Genomic DNA, 20,904 nt, shown 5'->3' on the forward strand with positions numbered 1-20,904 from the left:
ATACAACAATCTACCGGTTGATGGTGCGACGGTTGCGACGCAATGGCGGCAGCTCTAAACCTAACCTATCCAACAAAATATACATCAATGAAAAAGAGAAACCGCAAAAATAAAAAGAGAGTGTCTCATTTTTGCATAACACCGTCGTTGTCATACACCGCATCAACACACAGCCAGCGTGCAGTCCGATTCCAATCCAATTCCGTTCGGCGGCATGCACACTATTCTTTCGCGCAAAGCCGATAGCGAAAGCGAGAGCGAGACCACTTCACAATTCGTCGAATGCACATTTTTGTGACGCATTTGCACGATTATCGTTATTTCTCTCTTTTCTCAGCTTTTTTTTTTTTTGTTTTGTTCTTCTTCAAACAAACTCTACCGAAGCTCTCTCAGAAAAGTGCCGGAGAGTAGCCGGAGACTGAACGGAGTGCCTTCAAAACGGAGGCGATAAAATACACATTTTTTTTTTTTTTTTTGCTGTTTTTGTTGCCTTGCCTGCCGCCAGTCGTCGCTGTCGCTTGTCGTGGTCTATGAGATGCTGCTGCTTTGCTCAGCTTTTCACACTGTTGAATTTCTGTTCCACATACATAAGCGTGTTGTATTTTAGGTCAGGTCAAATCCATGTAATACAAGCAAGTTCAATGAACTTGCAAAAAAGCGCTTTTGTTATCAGTAGCAGTAGCAGCAGCACAGCAAGAGAGCCGGATTGTTGACTCTCGTCTATACAAGAGAGGGACGGAGATGGAAAGTGGTTTGTTCGACGAGTCGTCGTTGTTTTTGAGCTTGTGTGTGTTTTGTTTGTTTTTTTTTTTGTATTTTTGCAGCAGCAAAATGGTAATGATGTTGGATTCATTTCGTTGGTATATATTTTTTAGTAGTGTTACGTATACATACAAGCTGTCAAAGAGTTATTAATTCTATAATGTGGTTAGCTTTTTTTTGTTGTTGTTTTGGATGATTTTTTTTTTTTAATGTGTGGAGGAAAAAGTTTAATTAGGCAACTTTTACTACCGTTAAATGAAAGGTTAAATGAATTTTAATTAAAGGCGATATTTTAGATAAAAGGGGATTGAGTTTTTAGAGAGAGAAGGGTAATCTGATAATTAAGTTGTCAGTTTTTTTTTTTTTTGGTTAACAATCAAAATGATAAATGATACGTATGTATCTTATTTAGTTTAAGATGGTTAAAAAGCTTGTTTAAAAAGAAGCTTTAATGAAATTTCAATAGGTTTTTAGAGGCAAGGGTTTTAAATTTTTTAAGGGTGAAAAATTGTTTGGCATTTTTTTTCGGTCGACAACGTCTTTGGGTGAGACAAAAAAAGAATTGAATAAGAGATGATATACGAAAAAAAATGGTGCATTGAGCTTTTTTATTCTTTAGGCCGATGTAAGTTCGTCGAGTGTGCAAGGTTGTGATATAAAGAAGCTCTAATTTGCGTTTGTTTGAAGCTTAATTTTGTGTTGTTTTTTTTTTTTTTAAACGAGTTACAATATATGTTATGTAGGTATGTGTATTTTCATACGAAAACCAAAGAATACAAATTTCACTATCATGTAACTTAATACCACAGCGCCAACTTGACGTTAATGAATTTTAACAACGAAATTAAAAATAAAATTTAATAAAATGATGATTCAAATCTAAAATAGCAGTAAAGGTTGAATTCAGCAAAGTATATTTAAAGAAATATACAAGAAATGTCACTTATTTTATTATTATTAAGATATCTACATTCGTGAAGTGCTGCTAAAGAAAGTATCTCTGCATTTATTTGTGCTTCTGAGGGCTCAAGAAGAAACTGATAATTTTTTCTTTGATTGTTAGTACCTATGAAATTATTTAAAGAAAGAAATACAGATAGTTTTTGCCTTGTTTATAAGAGGATATATGCCCCTATAGGGCATAAGAGGCATTTCCGAATGCCCCATACGGAAATTCCCCGCGTGGGGCAGTTGAAATGTGACCCGCAGTAATAAAATATAGACTGTTAAGGATGGTGGGGCTAGTATTCTTGTTTGGGGATGTTTTTCTTGGCATGGTGTGGGGCCATTTCATCGGATGGACCACCTTAAGTACAAGGAAATCCTAAGGGATCCTACCTTTTACTGTAAAGGAAATGCCTTTAAAGTGGACATTTCTACAGGATAACGATCCAAAACATAAGACTAAGTCTGTGAAACAATTGCTATCCGTCCAAAAAATCGGTTTTATGGAATTGCCAAGCCAGTCCCCAGATCTGAATCCTATTGAGGACTTGTAGAGTGAAGTGGGAAAAAAAATCTAAGTGTTTTTAAACTTTTGGTTTATTAATACGAACTATGAAATTCCCAACCTCGATTATGAAAAAAAAGTTAGCCGATTCCACCCCTATTGATCAATACCAGCAAAAACATCAAAAGATCTTTTATTTTTACTTTAGTTAAAAAAAAAAGATCATTTCCATAAGATTTCATTTTGAAAAATTTGCTCAAAAAAGTTCTAATCAGTAAAAGGGTTCTATGTTGCAATTTCAATAACATAGAACCTTATTATATTAATACATTTATGTGAAATCATGAAAGTTGTATGTCTTTTTCACCTGTTCCGTCGCCATTAATTTTTTTCTAATTTTTTTTTAATTTTAATTCCAGAGCGAAGAAGAAACAGTTAGATTTTTTTTATAAGTAGGTGAAGCTATACAATTGCAGCTATATTCAGGAGTTCATTCTTCTCAAAAGAGAGAGAGAAAGAGAGAAAAGCAGTGAGAGAGAGAGAGAAAGAGAGAAACTTTGAACATAAACTGTGTTGTCCTAAGCGTGAAACTTTTTCCTTGAGTACGAACTGAGAAGAAAAAATCATTCGAAACTCAATAAAAGAACGCAAACTGCTCCTTGAAGAAAAACTCGAAGAAAATCATGTGGGAGTTCTCACACAAAAAATTACATCTACAACCTAAAATCTGGGAGAAAAAAGTGGTTTAGATAGAATCTAACTAGGATAGAATCATTAAGAGGTAGTAATGCCCACCGCTTCTTGAAAAAGATCTCTTAGGAAATACCTTTGCGCAAATATAGAATTATACTATAGGTACCATCATAGTGTAGTGAAGCTCACTATAGCAAATTATATCTCCAATGTTAGTCACTCTGCTGGGCACTATTTCTTCATTGATATAGGCAATAGCACCGTGGTGGAAGACAAAATCATAAGAAATATGTAATTTTTTGGAATGTATCAGCATTAAGTTTTGAGTTTTTTTTTTTACACAACAAAAGAGAATTATTCAAATCGGTTTCTAGAGGTAAAGCATCGTTAAGGTTATATAAATTATTCTAAAAACTTTCATGTCATCCGCGTAAGTATACACTTCAGAATACTCTACCACATCTACATCATTGATTGACAAAATGAAGATGATAGGTCCTAGATGACTACCTTGAGGGACGCCGTATTTTAAGATGAAAGAATCTGATTTTAAAGATGATTTCATCCATTCCAAGTTAATTTAGTTTGAACAAGATAATTTTGTGAGAGATCTTATCAAATGCTATAACCTCAACTTCGTTTTTATTTTCTATAGAATTTAAAGTGTATAGGTAAGAAACAAATTCTACCCGGTTATTGGTCGCAGATTTTCTTTTAAGGATGTTGTTTAAACGAAAATAATGATTTGCAGTCAAAAATATTACTTCCGAATAGTTTTTGTGTCTCTTTTTGAGTCTCTTTTTGTGTGTCTCTCTCTCGTCACTCAAGATTAATATTCACACTGGATCGAGTTCATAAAACTGATAATTTTTGGCACTTTTTCTTCTTTTCCATATAGATACAATTTTTGGAATGAAGTGAATGTGAACTAAAACGAAAAAAAATGTTTGCAGTCTACTTTTTTACATATTTTCAAAGTTTTCTTTTCGGTCCACTTTGCTCCAGTTTATAGTCATTGAAAGTCATAACAAGAAACAGCATTTAGTATCCATCTATCTAATCCTTGTGTCTTTAATGATTTTGCCAAGAGATATAAGATATGTACTTACTCAATAAAAATACTGATAGGGTTACCAAAACGTCAATGCACAATACATTTTTCTCTTTCTACAGAAAAAAAAAAAAAAAACAAAAACAACTTCAGTACGACATCCATTTTAAAAAAATTAAAAAAAAAAAAACAAACTTTGCAAAAAGAAAATAAACACGGAAAAACTAACCTTAAATCGGTTCATTCTTCTTTCATTGTAAAGCTTATTCGCAGCATCGTTTCGTTTTGCTCTTTCCCTCATTACTCAGCTATATTCGTTTAACGTTTTCTTTTTTTGTTTTATACTTTTTCTCTCTTTTTTTTCTCTTTTTTATTTCAACATTCAATAATATATTATTCAAAAGTATACGCTTTCAACCACTTTATCATATGCAAACATGATTTTGAAGTGAAATAATAATCTTTTAATCATTTTGTTTTGGCACTTAATTTCTATCATCATCTTTTCACTCTTTAACACAAATTAAGTATAAGTTGAATATAATTCACTAAGAGGCACATAAAATCCAACAACACTTTTCACTAGCACTATAACAACTCTTTAAAGCTGTCAAAATACAAAAATTGTGTCCTCAAGAAAAGAGCATCAGTTAAAATGTCCTCATATCAGGTTAGCCCAAGGAAAACTGAGAAGGAAGATTGATTTTTTTACTCTCACAAGTCTCACACAACACAAAAGTCTATCTATCTATCTATCCAAACTAAAAAACCAACCTACACACATATTGTATAGATATTCATGACAAAACCAAATGACGACGACGAGAAGAACTTAAAACAACAAAAAATGTATATTTTAATACTTTTTGGCACCCCGATTGCAGCAGTCGGCAAAAAGTACAATTATATTATATTGCAACGCGCACTCACTACGCGCGGCGGCACCAGGAGCAGAGCGTGTGTACTATGCACAACACACAATATCCTTCTATTTGTTGCTCGAATCCACAACTACTACTTCTATACTCTACCACAATCAAAAAAAACAAAACTACTTGCCGAGCTGCTGCTGTTGAAGACCTTCTAATCGCAATCAAAACTTATGTACACATAACCAAACCAAACGAATCTATACTCTACAACACCATGCGCCGTGCTTTTGCTCGAAAAAATCTCAAAAAACTCCAACACACAACACTAAGTAGACATAGTGGTCGCACTTGTGTGTCAGCCGACATCCAGCCATCGCCATCCGACCGATGGAAACTTGATATAAGCACAAAACACACAAGGAGACACAGCACAAAACGCAAAAAAGGAAAACGAAGAAAAACACACAAAAAACACAAAAAAGAACCCAGAAATAACTACCTACCTAGTTGTTGCTACCATTCGCACTTGTTATCAAAACTATACACTACCTACAAAAAAAAGAGTAAATAAATAACCCATAAGAATTGGGAGAGAAAGAGAACCATCATCATCATCAACATCATCGTCATCATCAACGATGAAACGGTGCCCAATGAGCAAATCCACAAATGCAGCCAGCATGCATCCAGTATCAAACAACAACGAACACTCCAAAAACTATCAGGCAAAACACCAGAGAGTATACCAAGCCACCCTAAGGCCCCAACAGAAGACGAACAAAAGACTACACGACGACGACGATGACGACGACGATGTTGGATTGAAAACTATTCCCTCGTTCAACACAAAAGATCCGCAAAAAAGCATCATTCTCCCATACATAATTCAACAGTACAAGCTCTACAACACCAACACGCCCTAGCAGCACATTATCCATATCCAATCCATGCATCCAATCCAATTCACCATATCGCCTTTTTCGCCAAAGAACAACTAACAAAACCAACAACGGTGGCCTGGCCTGGCCCAAGAGTTAGAGTTGAGACTCTAAAAACAAGTGTCATGATACACGGGCGGGTGCTGCAAAAAAAAAACACCACACAACACATACTCGGGGATATCCATCTCTCTAAAAGTCAACAACTTGGTGTTATGAAACAGCAAAACAGAGAAACACACACGGATCACCAGTCATTTCTTCTTCTTTACTGGAATACCTACTGACTGTGAATCGACGATGGACTCAGAATTGAGCGAGCGCCAACAGCGTCGTCATTCCAAACCATTTAAAAACCATCAATCTTCTAACTTAAAGAGGTTCGAGCCGAAAATGTACAAAGCTTCTTGTATGGTTTTTTGGCCAACTTCACAGAGGCTATATAGTTTTCCTCCTTAAGAGTTTATCGCGTCGCCGTCGTCGGAAGTCTCAAGTCTCTAGCATCTGGTTTCAAACCCTCTCTCTCCCCTCCCCCCCTCCCTCTTCCCCTTTTGTCAACCATCATCATTTTTTTGCAAAAAAAAAAAAAAAAAACAAAATTAAAAAATAAACAAAGAAACTGACTATAAAAACAGAAAGCTGGCAATAACTATCCAATAATTTTCAACTCAACTCACAACACACAAAGTGGGCAATGCCGTTCGTTCATTTATCTGTTCCGCGCGCACTCGTTCCGGTGTGTGTGCGGTTGTGGGTTGCCGCTTTTGTCGATTTTATTATTATTACTATAATCACCACCAGAGTGCACGATTATCCACCACAGTAAGCAATGTCATTCGCTATCGTCTCTGTTCGTCCGTCGTTTGCCGTCGCCGTGTATACACAATCATCGAGAAAACTCTCACGAGCGCCCTTGCCTTCTATGCAATCTCGCTCTTTTTTTCCCCAATATTATATGCCTAGTACTTTTTTTATCGTACTTATATTTCTCTGATACCAAGAGACACTGATACTCGTACTTTATTATGTTCTCCCATTCAGGCTCCAACAAAATGAGCCAAAAAGAAAACCACTAAAAAACCTCCCAACTCTCTTCAACTACTTCTGGGTCTATCCAAGAACTACACAGAAACAACAACAAACATACACAATCTGCCAGTCATTCTACAACCGACCTACGACTACGATACGATACCGAAATCCGATCGGCCGACAAGCTTTATTTCTTCTCTCCTCCCCACCATGCCTCTCTTAGTCAATAAACCTCTCCAAAACACACATCAAACAACAAGCAACACGAGTTCTGTTGGAATTTCTGGAATTTTATGAATGCAGTCCATGTCCATACACACACTTATACATCAACATAAACACACACAGAGAAACATGCAAGGCGCATTCATGCAACTCACTCACTCACGTATATTTAACCTAGTCTTGTGTAGAGTGTGTGCTGTTCTCTCTCTCTCGTCTCATCTGTTTCGCCCTCATTTTGGCTCAATTATTATTATCATTGGGGCTTTGATGAAGGAAGCCCAAACCCCAACAACAAGTCGCGGGGTACAAGGCTAATGTGCATCAACAAACACACACATACATATTAAACTATTTCTTTCTTTCTCACACATATTAAAGGGCGGCGGATGGAAAGAGAGAAGAGAAGAAATATATACTCAGTTTTGGTATCTTGTACACCAGCTGTGCACTCTTGCTCTCGGGTGGTTGTTGATGGCAATCTAGTACAAATTTTAAAGGCGATAAATGTTTTTCACCTTATTTTTTGTCCCTCTTTTTTTTTTTGTTCTTTTTCTTACTCTTTCAGCTGATGGGGTTTTAAAGAGCCAGTGGTTTTAATACAATTCGTCATTGGCAGGGTTGACAGTTTGCAGAAAAAAGGAGTAAAATTGATACTGTATTTGGTAGGTCTTCTGTAAAATACTTTATCGGAAAAGTATCAATAACGAAGAAAAATAACAAAAATAACCAAAATTATTGTTATTTTAAGTGGAGCAATTTATAAATTTGGAGTTGAGGTCACTTGAACTTTAAAATTGGAAAAGTATCAAGACATTTTCTGAAATAGCGGAAAAGTGTTGTCGATTGAAAACTCCTATCAATCCCTGGCGATAGCACAAACAAATTTGTATGACCAAAATTGATGAAATTGAAATCCGACGATGAAATCCGCCTACACCACTAAGATTTTCATCTTAAATTAAGTGGATTTCCGCTCAAGCGGATTCCTGCATGGTTTTTTGCCTAGATGACTTCCGACTTAAATTAAGCGGAAATACACTTAATTTTAGAGGAAAATCTTCTTATTTTTATGATAATAAGAAGATTTTCATCTTAAGTGGATTTCCGATTAATTTAGACGGAAGTCATCTTGGCATAAAACTATGCAAGAATCCGCTTTTAGATAAAAATGTTCTTACTTTTACAATAATAAGACGATTTTCATTTTAAATTAAGAGGATTTCCGCTTATTTTAAGACGGAAGTCATCTTGCGAAAAAAAACATGCAGGAATCCGCTTGTTTTTAGATGAAAAGATTTTCATCTTAAATTAAGTGGATTTTTGCTTAATTTAAGACGGAAGTCATCTGTGGCAAAACACTATGCAGGAGTCCGCTTATTTTTATGTTGTCTTTTTCTCCGTGTAGTATAGAACTATTTTTTAAAGTATCCTTTGGCTTAGTTTTCTACCTGGAGAGTGAAAATATTTTGAACGGAACTAAAAAGTTTCTTGAAGGGCAGTGATTAAAAAAAAAGTACTTTTCTTTTTTTATTAGTCCATTTTCCAGCAATTCACTACGTTTCCCTTTAAAGCAAATCTTATGAAAATTGCCATCCCTTTCGATGCCTGCCGCCATCCGTCGTCGTCAATTTAAAGCTTAAAATATGATAAGCGAGAAAGAGCTAACCAAAAGGGTTCTTTATTGAAGTCATTTTTTTGTTTTATTTGTGTTCAAAAATTTATCTTGCTCTACTACTTGTGTTGTGCGCATGAACGAACAAAGAATATGACAGAAGAGATATAGAGAGAATGAGAGAGAAAAAAATATATATACCATGGGAAAATTCAAAGTTGATTACTGTCTGTTGTTGACTCTGCAAATCAGTTTTATTAACATTATTATGCACTTAGTACGTTTATATTTTTTTTTATTATTATATTGTTTCGTTCTCAGCCGATTACTCACTGAGACGACGACGACCGGGATCGACACGACGCACACACGGTATTATGAGAATGTAAACACAGATGGTAGGCGCTGATATTTTTAGTGTTGCTGTTGTACAGGGTTGTAGAATTGAAAAAAAGTACAATAGTAGTAGGTTTTTATTTTTATTTAGAATTTCTTTATTATTGTGTGGTATTTTTTTTATTTTACTGACTTTATTTTGTGAATTATAAAAAAAAATATTTTTTTTTTATAATATGTAAAATGTAGTGATCAGTTTTGATCATAGTTGAAAAATAAAAGACAGAATCTGGCTACAGTAAAAGCCACTAGTTTTCAATTTAAGATTTAAAAACTCAAAACTGACCTGAAATTTCATTTCGAACTTTTGCTAAATGATCTAAAATTAAAAAAAAAAAATTGTAGATCAAACAAAATTCCTCCCTGGGTTGAAAACAGAAGTATTTTTTGTATTATTTAATATTTTTGTTTAACAAAAATAAGTTAAAACTTTATATGTAGGTATCTATCAGTTCAATCCACCGTTACTCTCTTGGCAATATTAATGAAATCAAAGTTTGAAATTTCAGTTTTTGGTTTAATTTTTCGCAACAAAGTCTTTATTTAATTATTAAAAAGAGCAGACAATATTCGACTTTGTATCAATTTTAAAACTTTCTACTTGAAAAGTCACTGTGGCGTATGTGTAACATTTTCTTGTTAAATAAGGAATGAAACCACTTGACCTTTGTATGCATTAAACGGACTGACAAATTTGATGGTGATTGATCAACTCTTTCAATAAAATAAAAATTGTTCATGAATAAGTTAAAAAATTGAGAATGTACTGTGCTGGCGTAATGAACAATAAACAAATTCGCATAAGTTTTGAAGATGAAAAGGTTCTTATTATTATTCATGAGAAAATTATCATGTTTTTTATATTACATAATTTAAATGATCGAATATTCCAATCTTAAACTTGCGTAGAACTATTCTTTATAAACGTATTGCCTTTAAAGCATAAACTTTGACGTAGAATATTCCACGATAGTTATTAAACATTTAGTTGTAGATTTGAAAAATGCTTAAATACTTTGGAACTATTCTTTCTTCTACAAATTTTTTACTTTGAATTTTATTATTATTTTTTTTCGAAATTGTAACAAAAACAAGAAAATATAAAAATTTTTAAGGCGAAGAATAATTACAGTCATATGATTGACTGATTTCAAAATTATTTAAGAGGAGGTCTTGGACTAAAATTACTACGTAAAATGATGTAACGCATAGATAAAAAATATACTAAAACAGCTTTTTATCAAAAAAAAAAAAAAAAAAAAAAATGAGTAGATAAAACGCAAAACTCTTTGTATTCATAAATCATTCGTTTTGAAAAAAAAAAAAACGAAAAACCCTTTCAAGTCTTATATGGGGCTAGAAGTTAAACCCGATATTTAACTTGAATTTTGTAACCGATTTGAATATAATTTTTCGTAAAGTTTTAATTCTCATCGCCTCTGTTCTATTTAACAGAATAGATACACAAATTTTCAGAGTTTCAGCATTCTTTTTTTCCTCACAGTGTATAGGTAAAATAATTTTTTTGTTTTGCTAAAAACCCTACATTTTTGTTCTTGGCTTAGTGGTGTTGTCTTTTAAATAATAAGCCATTTACGAGGATTCAAATTTTAATGAAGGCACTACAGAAAATTAAACACAATCTTCAAACCACTAGTTTCGTTATTTGTTTCGCAAAATATTTTTTTTTACCAAGAAAAATATGTTTAAAAAAAAATGTTACGTATACGCCATAGTGACCATCGAAATTTAATTTTTTTAATACCGCTGTAGGAAAATATAAAATCAATTGAGTTTTGATGATTGTTTTTTATAAAATGACAATAGCTGTGTTTTATTTTCATCGTGATCCAGATCAGATTATTGTTTTTATTAGCTTTACAATAAAAGCAGGAATTTGTTTTGTTATTGTTTCACAAATAAATAAATGATCTGATCCGGATCACGAGGAAAATAAAACATAGCTAATGTTGACATAGCAAGGCTTTAAATCAATTATTGAAATTTCAAGCAATAGCATTGTTTTGCTTTGGTGACCTAATAGCTAAGGAAAGTTTAAACCGATTTTCAAGTTCAAATACAGTAATATTTTATATTCTTCTACATTTTTGAAAGCAATGTTTTTTTAAGACTGCAATTAAAAAAAAAATTAAAAACTGTTTTAGTTTGAGGGTTACAAAATTAAAACACCAAAAGTGTAAAAATGTCTGTGTTAAAAATCTATGGCCTAAAGAGAAAACAAAATTGTTTTCTTCATGTCTCCATAAAATATGCATACGGATCTGCTTTATAAACTGACATTTAACATTCAACTGCAATAATTCAAATCCGGCTCGAAGGACCGAAATTAAAATCTATTCATCATATTCTTCATTTGCCATCGCCTATTAATCCATTAATATTTGAGAACAGGAATGCTCAGCCAGAAAAAAAAAAAGATAGAATAAAAACATTAAAACCTTTTTCTTATAAATTTAATATAATCTCAATGAAACAATTTAATACAATTTAATACAAGTGCCTTTAATACCTATTTCAAAAAGTACCAACTAATATTTTAATTTAACCTATCCATCAACTCACACACAAAATAGTACTAAATAAAAGTATTAAAAAAAGTACTAAAACAGCTTAAACCTGACACACAATCAATATAATAATCTATTTTAAATTCCCATGCATGCATTCCATTTCCATGACCGACAAACCGATACCAGAACACTCTACACTACACATCGTTGTCGTCGGTGTTACGTGTTCGCAAGTCTCACAAATCGGTGTGTGCTTGCTGATGACGGCAATGCCATGAGCAACACACCAGTTTCCACTATAAACAGCAGGAGTAGCAAGCAGCATCAGCCATAACCAAAGCAACCCAGACTCGGCGCAGACGTCAGCTTAACCGCACACAACAGCAGAAAATCTTAAGCAAAACAGAACCAATAATTAAAATCTTGATAAGGTTCCCGCAAGTACACCGTCACCGTATCGCTTTTGCTCACAGTTCTTCATATAAAATATAACATAACCTAACAACAGCACCCGGTCCGGTCGCTTTAATTGACGCAAAATGGTGGATGGAGAGAACGAAGAAGGAAAACTCGTCGAGCTCGAGCGACCGGCATGCAGCCAAAGTTGTTGTGTGTAGTAGCGAAAGCAACATCCGCCAGGTCTGACAAACCCCTTTGTCACTCCGCGTCGCACCGCTCTCTCCACACTTCTCAAAACTTGAAAGTCATAACAAAAAGAGCTGTCGCTGTCGCTTGTTTAGCAAAAATAGAACGAACCATGTGGTTTCAGTTGCTAATTTTATACCGACAACGTCAAGAGAGCGTGATAGAGAGAGAGACAGAGAGAAAAAGAGAGAGAATGGAAAAACAGCTGTTTTCAATACGATATGAGCTTGAATGTTGTTTTAATGGGGATTCAGGGGGGCTCGAGCCGGAGGCTATGATAGTGCAACTTTTTGGTTCTGGTACATTAGGACTATCATAGTTGTTGATTGGGGCGACTAAGTTGAGTTCACGTTCATGTGAAATTTTTATATTCGTTCGTTCGAGCAGTCAGTCAGTCAGTGACTCTTGCCAGCGATGAACGCGCACACGTGTGTGCCGTTTGTTTGAGGTTTTGAGTGGGCGAGTGTGAACTTCTCGTGTTTATTATTTTTTTTTTTTTTCATTTGAAAAGACCGTGTTTTGACATGTGTCACTGTCATTGTTGTCATTATTTTTCAACAACTTCTGCGTATAGCCATGGGATACCACCACCTTCTATGTGTTATGTCATTATGTGCGGTCGTCGTCGGTGGTGGTGGTGGTGGAAGAGTGAATATAGAACTTTTTTGCAGGCGAACAAAAAAATGTTTTCCCACGTTTACATGCTCGTCGGTGGAAGGTTTTGATCCAACTAATTTCACCGAAGCGGCGACACGCCGACGTAGATTTTTATCTTGTTTGACGTATATCAAAGTACGATATACACGGCGTTGATATTTTGCTGCAGCGCAACAATCATTTGATTTACTTTTTTAAGCAAATAAGTTGTAGAGCAGAGCAGAACAACAATTGCCGAATTATAAATGTACGAAACTTTTTCAAGAATGCTATTTGGTTGAGCTGATTTTGCTGTTGCTCTGCCGGTGGTTGGATGTGAAGGGAGCTTTACATTCGCAACTCGACTCGCACATTACTTGCTTGCTTATTGCTTGGTTTTGTGTTGTTGGTGTTGTGTGTTGATATGACAATCAATTGCCCATGCTGCTGCGCTGCCATCGCCACCGACATCGTCGTCGGTATTTTCGTTGCCGTTGTCGTTGTTGTCGTCCTGGTCATAGCTGCTGTTAGCAACTTGGGTATATTTTTTTTTTTTTTTTGAGGTGGAGCCCTGCCCAGCAATATTGTACCTTATACGTACCTATAATTTGATGGGGGATCTCGGGGGACAGCGAGACGAGAGTTTTTGGAATTTAATATACAAAATTATTGTGTGCAGAGAGTTGTGAGGACGGAGATTGATAAAGAAAAAGAACGAAGAGTAAATTTAGAGTTAAACGGAAATCTGATACATAATATCAGTCAGGCTTGTTTTTTTTTTTCAGTGGAAGAACATTGGAATGATGGGGATTGGGAGGGTGGGATGAAGAAATGGAAAACGTTGGGTTGTTATGTATTCTAGTGTAAATGCCGTTTTTGTATATGCTCTTTCGTGTTATTTGTTTTCCTTTATTTTATTTTACATACATGAATTGTGTACATACATGATTCATCGCATCGATTATATGTATTAGAAAAAAAATTGAATAAGAAAAACACTTTACGTTATCTCTTTTTCTTTCTTGTTCAGCTCAATGATTTTGTATTAGTTCAATTTTGTTTAAATAAATAAATAAAATAGAAGGGAAGAAACGAGTTTGCAGTGTGGTTGAATAATGTTGATAGATAAAACGGTTTATTTGAAACCAAAGTTAATCGGTATGAGGTTAATCGATTTAAAAAAAAATACTTTTGTATAAAAATATCTACACGAGTTTTTAAACCCTTCAGACAAAAAAAATTAACGTCGTACAAAATGTTGCTCGAAATATTATAAAGAAACTTTATAGCAGCAAAATGTAGCTTTTAGTCATTTACTTTACCTTTTTGACATATTATTAGAAATTAATAAGCAAACACTAATGTTTATCAAATTCATAATGGGTACACTTGGAAGTGTCAGTATTATGGCACTTAACCCGAATAGATTTGGTCTAGCTAGCGTTTCAAAAGAATGGTAGGCCCTAAGACAATTTTTTTTTTCTCCTAAACTAAGCGCAAATCAATACAATAATTTGGGAGGATGTCCACGTTTAGACGGGAGGGGCAATTTTCTAAAAAAAAAAAACGACTTTAAATAAAAAAAATAAAAAGAACTGCAACACTCCACAAAAAACCATACTATCCTCAACAAACGTCTTGAGATATTTGACATTAAAACTCTTAAGTCTTGACGAATTTTAAAACAAGTGTCTATTTAGTGACTATTTAAAATTTGCAATTGCTTGCCAATGAGTAATATCCTTGGCAAATTGAAACTTTAAGTAATTTAGAAAATCGTCAATAATATGGGTAGGACATTGGAATTTTTGAAGAAGATGGTGATTGGAATCAAAATATTGAATATTAACCACTTAAAAGGTCAAGGCATGTCCAATAAAAGCCAATTAAACCCAACCCGTCTCAATATATCTCAAAAATAAAACATCGTTAACATTTGAGGGGTTCAGAAAAAAAATGGTCAAGTCCACTTTTCTATAATTTGGATGTTTAAAGTTTTAAAAATTAAGTGTTTCTTTTTATTTTAAAAACAATTGAAGACAAATATTCAAGGAATATGGGACTATTGATCTGTGAAGCATTTTTATCAAAAGTTCCTTAAGTTGCAGAGAATGAGGTATAATGCACAAATTTCAAATGGACTTCACCCATTTATTATTCTGAACACTTCATTTGACTTTAAAAATAGTTACGCATACACCATAGTGACCCGCTAATTAAAAAAAAAAATAAAAAAATGCTGACTTCAAAATATTACGTATACACCATAGTAACCCGCTTATTTCAAACGCAAAACGAATATATAACTAAAGAAAATGTCAACTTAATAATGACACCAGTTGATTTTTGTTGGACAGTGGAGTAACTAAATCAAATTATTAGGAAACCAGGCTGTAAAGCACTGGTTTTGATGACCTTAGCCTTTAAGGTTAAAAATTGCCGATGTTGCCATAATATTTTTAAAAATTAAAATTAAGATTTTTGTGAACAAAAAAATTATTAAAAAATAAAATTATTTATAAACTAATTAAATTTTAACGGTAAGCCCTCTTAGTGGAATGACGATTTCAGTTCTGCACATAGATCATCTTAAAATACATTTTTCGAGTCCTTTTAACACAACTGAAATAGGTATCGCCCTGAGTTCGAAAAGCGTCAATAGCTGATGAAATTCTTGATCTTCCGATTTCTCTATTTTAAGCCAAAACATCAATACAAAACACTTGATTACATGTTCCTGTGAAGGACAGAAATCCTTTCGATTTTTTTTTTAATTGACTCACCCCTGAATTTCTACAATAATTGTTTACTGTCGAATACAACAACCTTTAGAAGTCCATGAAGGAAAAAGCATCAATCACTTATAGTGCACATGATCACTTTTTTTTGCTTCTTCCAGCAAATTTTATGGAAGCGTTGAAAAAAATTATTTTCAAGAAAAAGAAAACTAAGTTGAAAAATAAAAACAATAATCAAAAATATTAAAGAATAATTTAGGAAGAAAATAAAATCAAATAATCTGTTATTGGTAAAAGTCTATATTTTGCCAACCTACCATATTTTCAAGTTAGTTTTTTTGTTCTCTATTTATTCGAGGTCCCCATAAGGTTATTACTCTCACCGATAACACCAAGGCTGTACACAAGTGTACACCTCGCAATTATAATGCATTTAAATTTTTTTGCTTTTGAAGACAAAACAAAAATATAACACATAAAAGTAATCAAGCAAAAACTAAGAATACAAGAAAAAAAAAAAAAGAAAGTGCACAAACAAGGTGACAAGGTATAGGTATGCAACAAACATACAGACATAGAAAAAGAAAAAAAAAACCTTATTATTCGCATAACCAGATTCAAATGGTTGTTGAAATTAAATTGAACAAGAGAGACATAAAAAAAAATTAGAGATAGGAAAACTGGTCAGTATTGTAGGTACCTACCATTTTTATATAAATTTTGCTTAAACAATGTAAAAACAAAAATGTAACTTATTTGTTCCAAAAGAAATAGAACAAGAAATTATTTAAAACTAAATTTATAAAAATTTAATGTTGGTTACTTTTTTTTCTTTTAATATTTCACTCACATATTGATAGTAGTAGTAAAATTGCTCGTCAGGTGACCCATTTGCATAATAGTTCTGCAATTCACTGCACATTTCCCAAACACAGAAAGATTTTTTGTTGAAGAAAGACCAACAAAAAAAGTAGTTTTTTGAAAATCGATAAAATCGTTTTTTTATTTAAAATTTTTTTTTTTTTACAAACCAACAACAACAAACCAAAAAATTTAATTCCCTAAATCACAACTTCATTGTTTTTTTGTTCACAGTTTTTTTTTTCAATACAATTTGATTCTATTTTTGTATCAATCTCTCTCAAAATAATCAAGTACTATGTATCTTTTTTGTTTTATTTCTTTTTCTATTTTTTATATAAATGCAATCGCAACACTGAGCTGAGCAGCAAGCAGCTTTAAGTGAAACCGCGAGGCACTTGCACTTTGCACTAACACTTCACTTTGCATCTCAATAACCCCAAACCAATAGATACAAAATACTTCAAAAATTAACTATACAACATTGGTGACTGAGGGGGCAAGGGGCTGGCTGGCTATACACAAATGCAGTTTAGCCCTGATCGGTTTTTTTGTTATTTTTTTTTTTCTTTTATTTCTTTTTTGTTATTTTTGTTTTATTTCTCTGTTTTGTTGAATTTAAAATTGTAATAAAAAGAATTCAATTCGGTTTGTGTATGGAAGGAGAGAAGGGGGTTGGGGTGGTTGATGATGGTCGAGGGTGACAAACTACACAAATCACATGAAATTTTTTTTTTTTTTTTTTTAATTTTTTCTTCCTCTCTTTTACATTGTTCAAGAGTGATTTTTCTAAATATTCACTCAAAATAATTCTATAATTGTATGTGAGAAATTTGTATTAGAAGACACACAAGGAACACGAATAAAATACAGACCAAAAACAAAAACATAACCAAAACCACTTCGAAAAAACCCGCTGACTGCCGAACCGAGTCAAACAGTTATCCAAGTAGCACTAACACATTCAACAAAAGCTGGCTGTTGGCTGCCACTGTCGTCGTCGAAGTCGCCGCCGAAAAAAAAAAATAAAAATGAAAGAAAAACAAACCCGAAGGAATGGCAAAAAAAAAATCAAAAAAAAATAAGTAAAATAAAAAAAAAAAAAACGACGAGAAAAAATTAAATAATAAATTGTGTGTATGTAGAAAAAAAGTATATTATATACTTTTGGGGTAGGCAACAGTGCTTGCGACAATAAGAAAAAGATACATTTTTTTTTCCTCCTACAGATACTGTTTTTTATTTTTTTTTTTATTTTTCCACACAGATACTTTTTTATCTGTTGTTTTATTTAATGCCACCATCATCCACCACCAACCATTTCCACCTTCACCTCTATATCACCACCATCGCACCAGAAAACACCACCAATCACCGCACCATCACCATCATTGCCACCAAAAAACAACATGGAGAGGAATTCCAATTCATTCCTTGTCTTTTTCTTAATTTGCAAAAAAAAACACACAAAACAAGAGTTTTCTTGGAAATAGAATAATGGAATAAACACGGCTAAGAAATTGGCTTATATATTTAATCTATGGTTTTGCTTGTTGGCTGGACACAAAACGCCGCGTCACCATCGCGACGACACACAACACCAAAGAGAGAGAACTATGCTGGCTGATTTTCTTATAGTTGCTGATAGCTAGTTCTCACTGTAGCTGACTGCCCACTGTTGGCTGCTGCTGGCTGCTATGATGGCGGATTGGGTGTGAGTGCGCTTTAGATCTCTAAAGTTCAATCCCAAAGTTCGAGATATTGAACTGTGTGTATAGAGAGTACAGTTCCACCACTGGGTTGTATAGCATGTCCTGTCCTAATCACATCGTCAACATATACACACACTCAGCAGGCAGGCAAGCACAACTTCAACACAGCACAACTTGGCATAGAAAATATAACACAAAAGAGAGGAAATGCGAAAAATGTTCGACCTTCTCCATTTTGCCTGTTTTGGGTGCTATTCCCAGTTCGTCTCCCATTCCTATTTCAATGTTCTTTTTCCCTTTCCCACTTTCCATAACCTAAAAACCACCAACAATTTTACCCATCATGCTGCTATCCCAATGGAACCATTGCTTTGCTCCTCTTCTTATTTCGCCGCATCCCCTTCTTACCCCTCCCCATTTCCCTCTAATCAAATTGGGTACTGCTGCTGCATCTAAATGTGTATACTATTCTAGAAATCTCTTTCTTTTTTTTTTTTTTTTGATTCTGTGCAATCTCCCTGGAGTCCCATCATCATCATCGCATCCCAGCTGTGGGGCTCATGTGGAGCAGAATGAGAAGGTAACCCCTTTGCCTTCGCCCCAGTTTTTAAAGGTGCACACACAATGCATCACAGGCAGGCACACATTTCTACGCAAGAGGTGGTCGATGGTGCGATGAATGCAATGGGTGGACGACGGATGGATGATGATGGAGGCAGGTGGGCGGACTGCATTTTGCATTTTATTAATGTACAACCGAATACACTCGCATGCACTACTCTCGCACATATAATGCACAAAGAAAACGGGAAAAAATCATATTTTCTTGGTTTTTATTTTTTTTTTTTTAGTCTTGTTTTTTTTCGGTATCCCACAACCCACTATTTATCAAAAGGGAAGAAGGGGGCGAATTGCGCGAAAGGGGTTTCCTTCTGTTCGCGTGTTTTTTTTATTTTTTTCTCATTTTTTTTTTCATTTTTTTTTTTCTGTATTCCATGCAGATGAAGAGATTGAAATGAAAAGAGATTATTGTAATAAATATAAAATGGCAAACTCACAACCATTGCACTGCAAATGGATGATGACGGTTGTATAGTTGTTGTAGGTATTAAATATGTACTCGTGTGTAGAGTATGTATTTGACATGGTCGAAGAAGAGGAAAGTGCAACAAATAACCACAGAATGGCAATGCCATTCTAAAGTCACTTCTAAATTATTATTATTGCGCTAACTGAACAGCCGACGACGCACGACATGACGAATAGGATGACTTTGAAGACCCTGAGTATAAATTTCAGATTATTTGAGAAGAAAAGCCAATTTTACTTGGTTGCCATTTTGTTTTTTAAGCTAATCGATTGCGCTGTCAAGATGGTTACAAGTGTTTCTTTAGCTGTCATATTTATAAAAGGTATAATTACCTATTACTATTAATATGGTGCGTGATATGAAGTGTAGGTCAGTTATACGAACAAATTATAAAGATCACTCTACAAAACCACAGGAAAACAATTTTTTAAATTCTTTTTTTATTTGGTTGTAAACTCCGAATACACAATAATATGTACAGTCATATTACATAAGTGTTGACATAAATCATTAACAAGACTTTCTTGCATTTTTTAGTAGCTTTTTGTCTTTTTGTCGAATTCCCCCTGTTTCTTAGTAATTTTTAATTTTAGTTAAACAACTTTTTTCATCAGACTTAAATATTGAACGAGGCCAAGCGAGTTTCAAAGGTTCGTACACTACGTACTACGCTTCTTCATCCCCCCCCCTCCACCCCCTTCCAAATTTTCAAGCTCCGTGAAGCCAGAACTGCGACCTCAAAATTTTTGAACCAAACTTGTCTAATTCGTTTGTCCACGTTTGTTCACCTAAAATCCCTAAAAATTAATTTTTTTCAAAAATTCAAACTCTTGTCGTTTTTCCAATTTGAGTTTTTTACGTATAACAATCATCGTATAACAAATCATCGTTTGGGCACCCTCTGTTTAGGAGATATTCCAAAAAGAATTTTTTTATGGCAACTCCCAAAAAAGTACGCATACACCACAGTGTACCTCTACTGAAAAAATTTGATCGTTTTAGACGATTTTTCATTTTTCAGACTTTCTATTAAAAAAAAATTTGCTTTAAAATTTTTTTGAAGGGTAGACAAACGAAAATTTTGGGTGGACAAATGAATTAGACAAGATTGGTTCAAAAATTTAGAGGTCGCAGTTGAGCTTCACGCAGCTAAATTTTCACCCAATTTTAGATTTAAGCTTATTAACGACAATCTAGCCTTTTTACTAGCGCGCGCCGCCTCAAAGTATTCTATTGTTTTTTAGCCGTCTAATTGAAGATAAATATTATGAAACAATTAAAATACAAATATTTTTTGTACCTACCAAAATATTAAGTTTCAAAGTAAAATAAAAGTAGAGTCATCCATCGATATTTATTCAACTTACCTAAAAAGAAAAAAAAAATTTGGTTTAAAGAAATAAATACAAAACTTATAAAAAACTATTGTACCTATGGCTTAAAATAAAATATTTTAAATAAATGCTCCGAAATATATACAATGCAATTAACAGGAATTTGCCGAGCAACTTGTTAATTTTGCTTGAATTTAAAGATCTTGGTTCGATCATTTGAATGACAAAAATATAGGTAGTTTTTAAAACCTGAAAAAATTATAATGATTTAAAATTTGTATAGGTACCCTCCCAAAGAGAATTGTCTGTTTGACAATTGGTAACAA

The 20,904-nt window shown here is 33.7% G+C and overlaps 1 protein-coding gene across 4 annotated transcripts in view; it reads right to left on the reverse strand.

The window, feature by feature from the left end:
• Window positions 1-20,904, reverse strand: part of LOC129911146 (serine/threonine-protein kinase tousled-like 1) — a 194,235-nt gene that overhangs the window by 141,652 nt on the left and 31,679 nt on the right. The window contains exon 1 of one of the 4 annotated variants that reach the window (XM_055988842.1): window positions 16,432-17,155. The exons of 2 other annotated variants lie outside the window; for them this stretch is intronic. In XM_055988842.1, the coding sequence (XP_055844817.1) occupies window positions 16,432-16,503 (72 nt within the window). In that variant the 5' untranslated portion in view covers window positions 16,504-17,155. Of the gene's footprint in view, window positions 1-4,185; window positions 4,946-16,431; window positions 17,156-20,904 lie in introns of those variants that run through there. One more of the 4 variants, XM_055988841.1, reaches the window with a different exon arrangement.

Source organism: Episyrphus balteatus, chromosome 2 (genome assembly GCF_945859705.1).
Source record: "Episyrphus balteatus chromosome 2, idEpiBalt1.1, whole genome shotgun sequence".
Lineage (NCBI taxonomy): Eukaryota > Metazoa > Arthropoda > Insecta > Diptera > Syrphidae > Episyrphus > Episyrphus balteatus.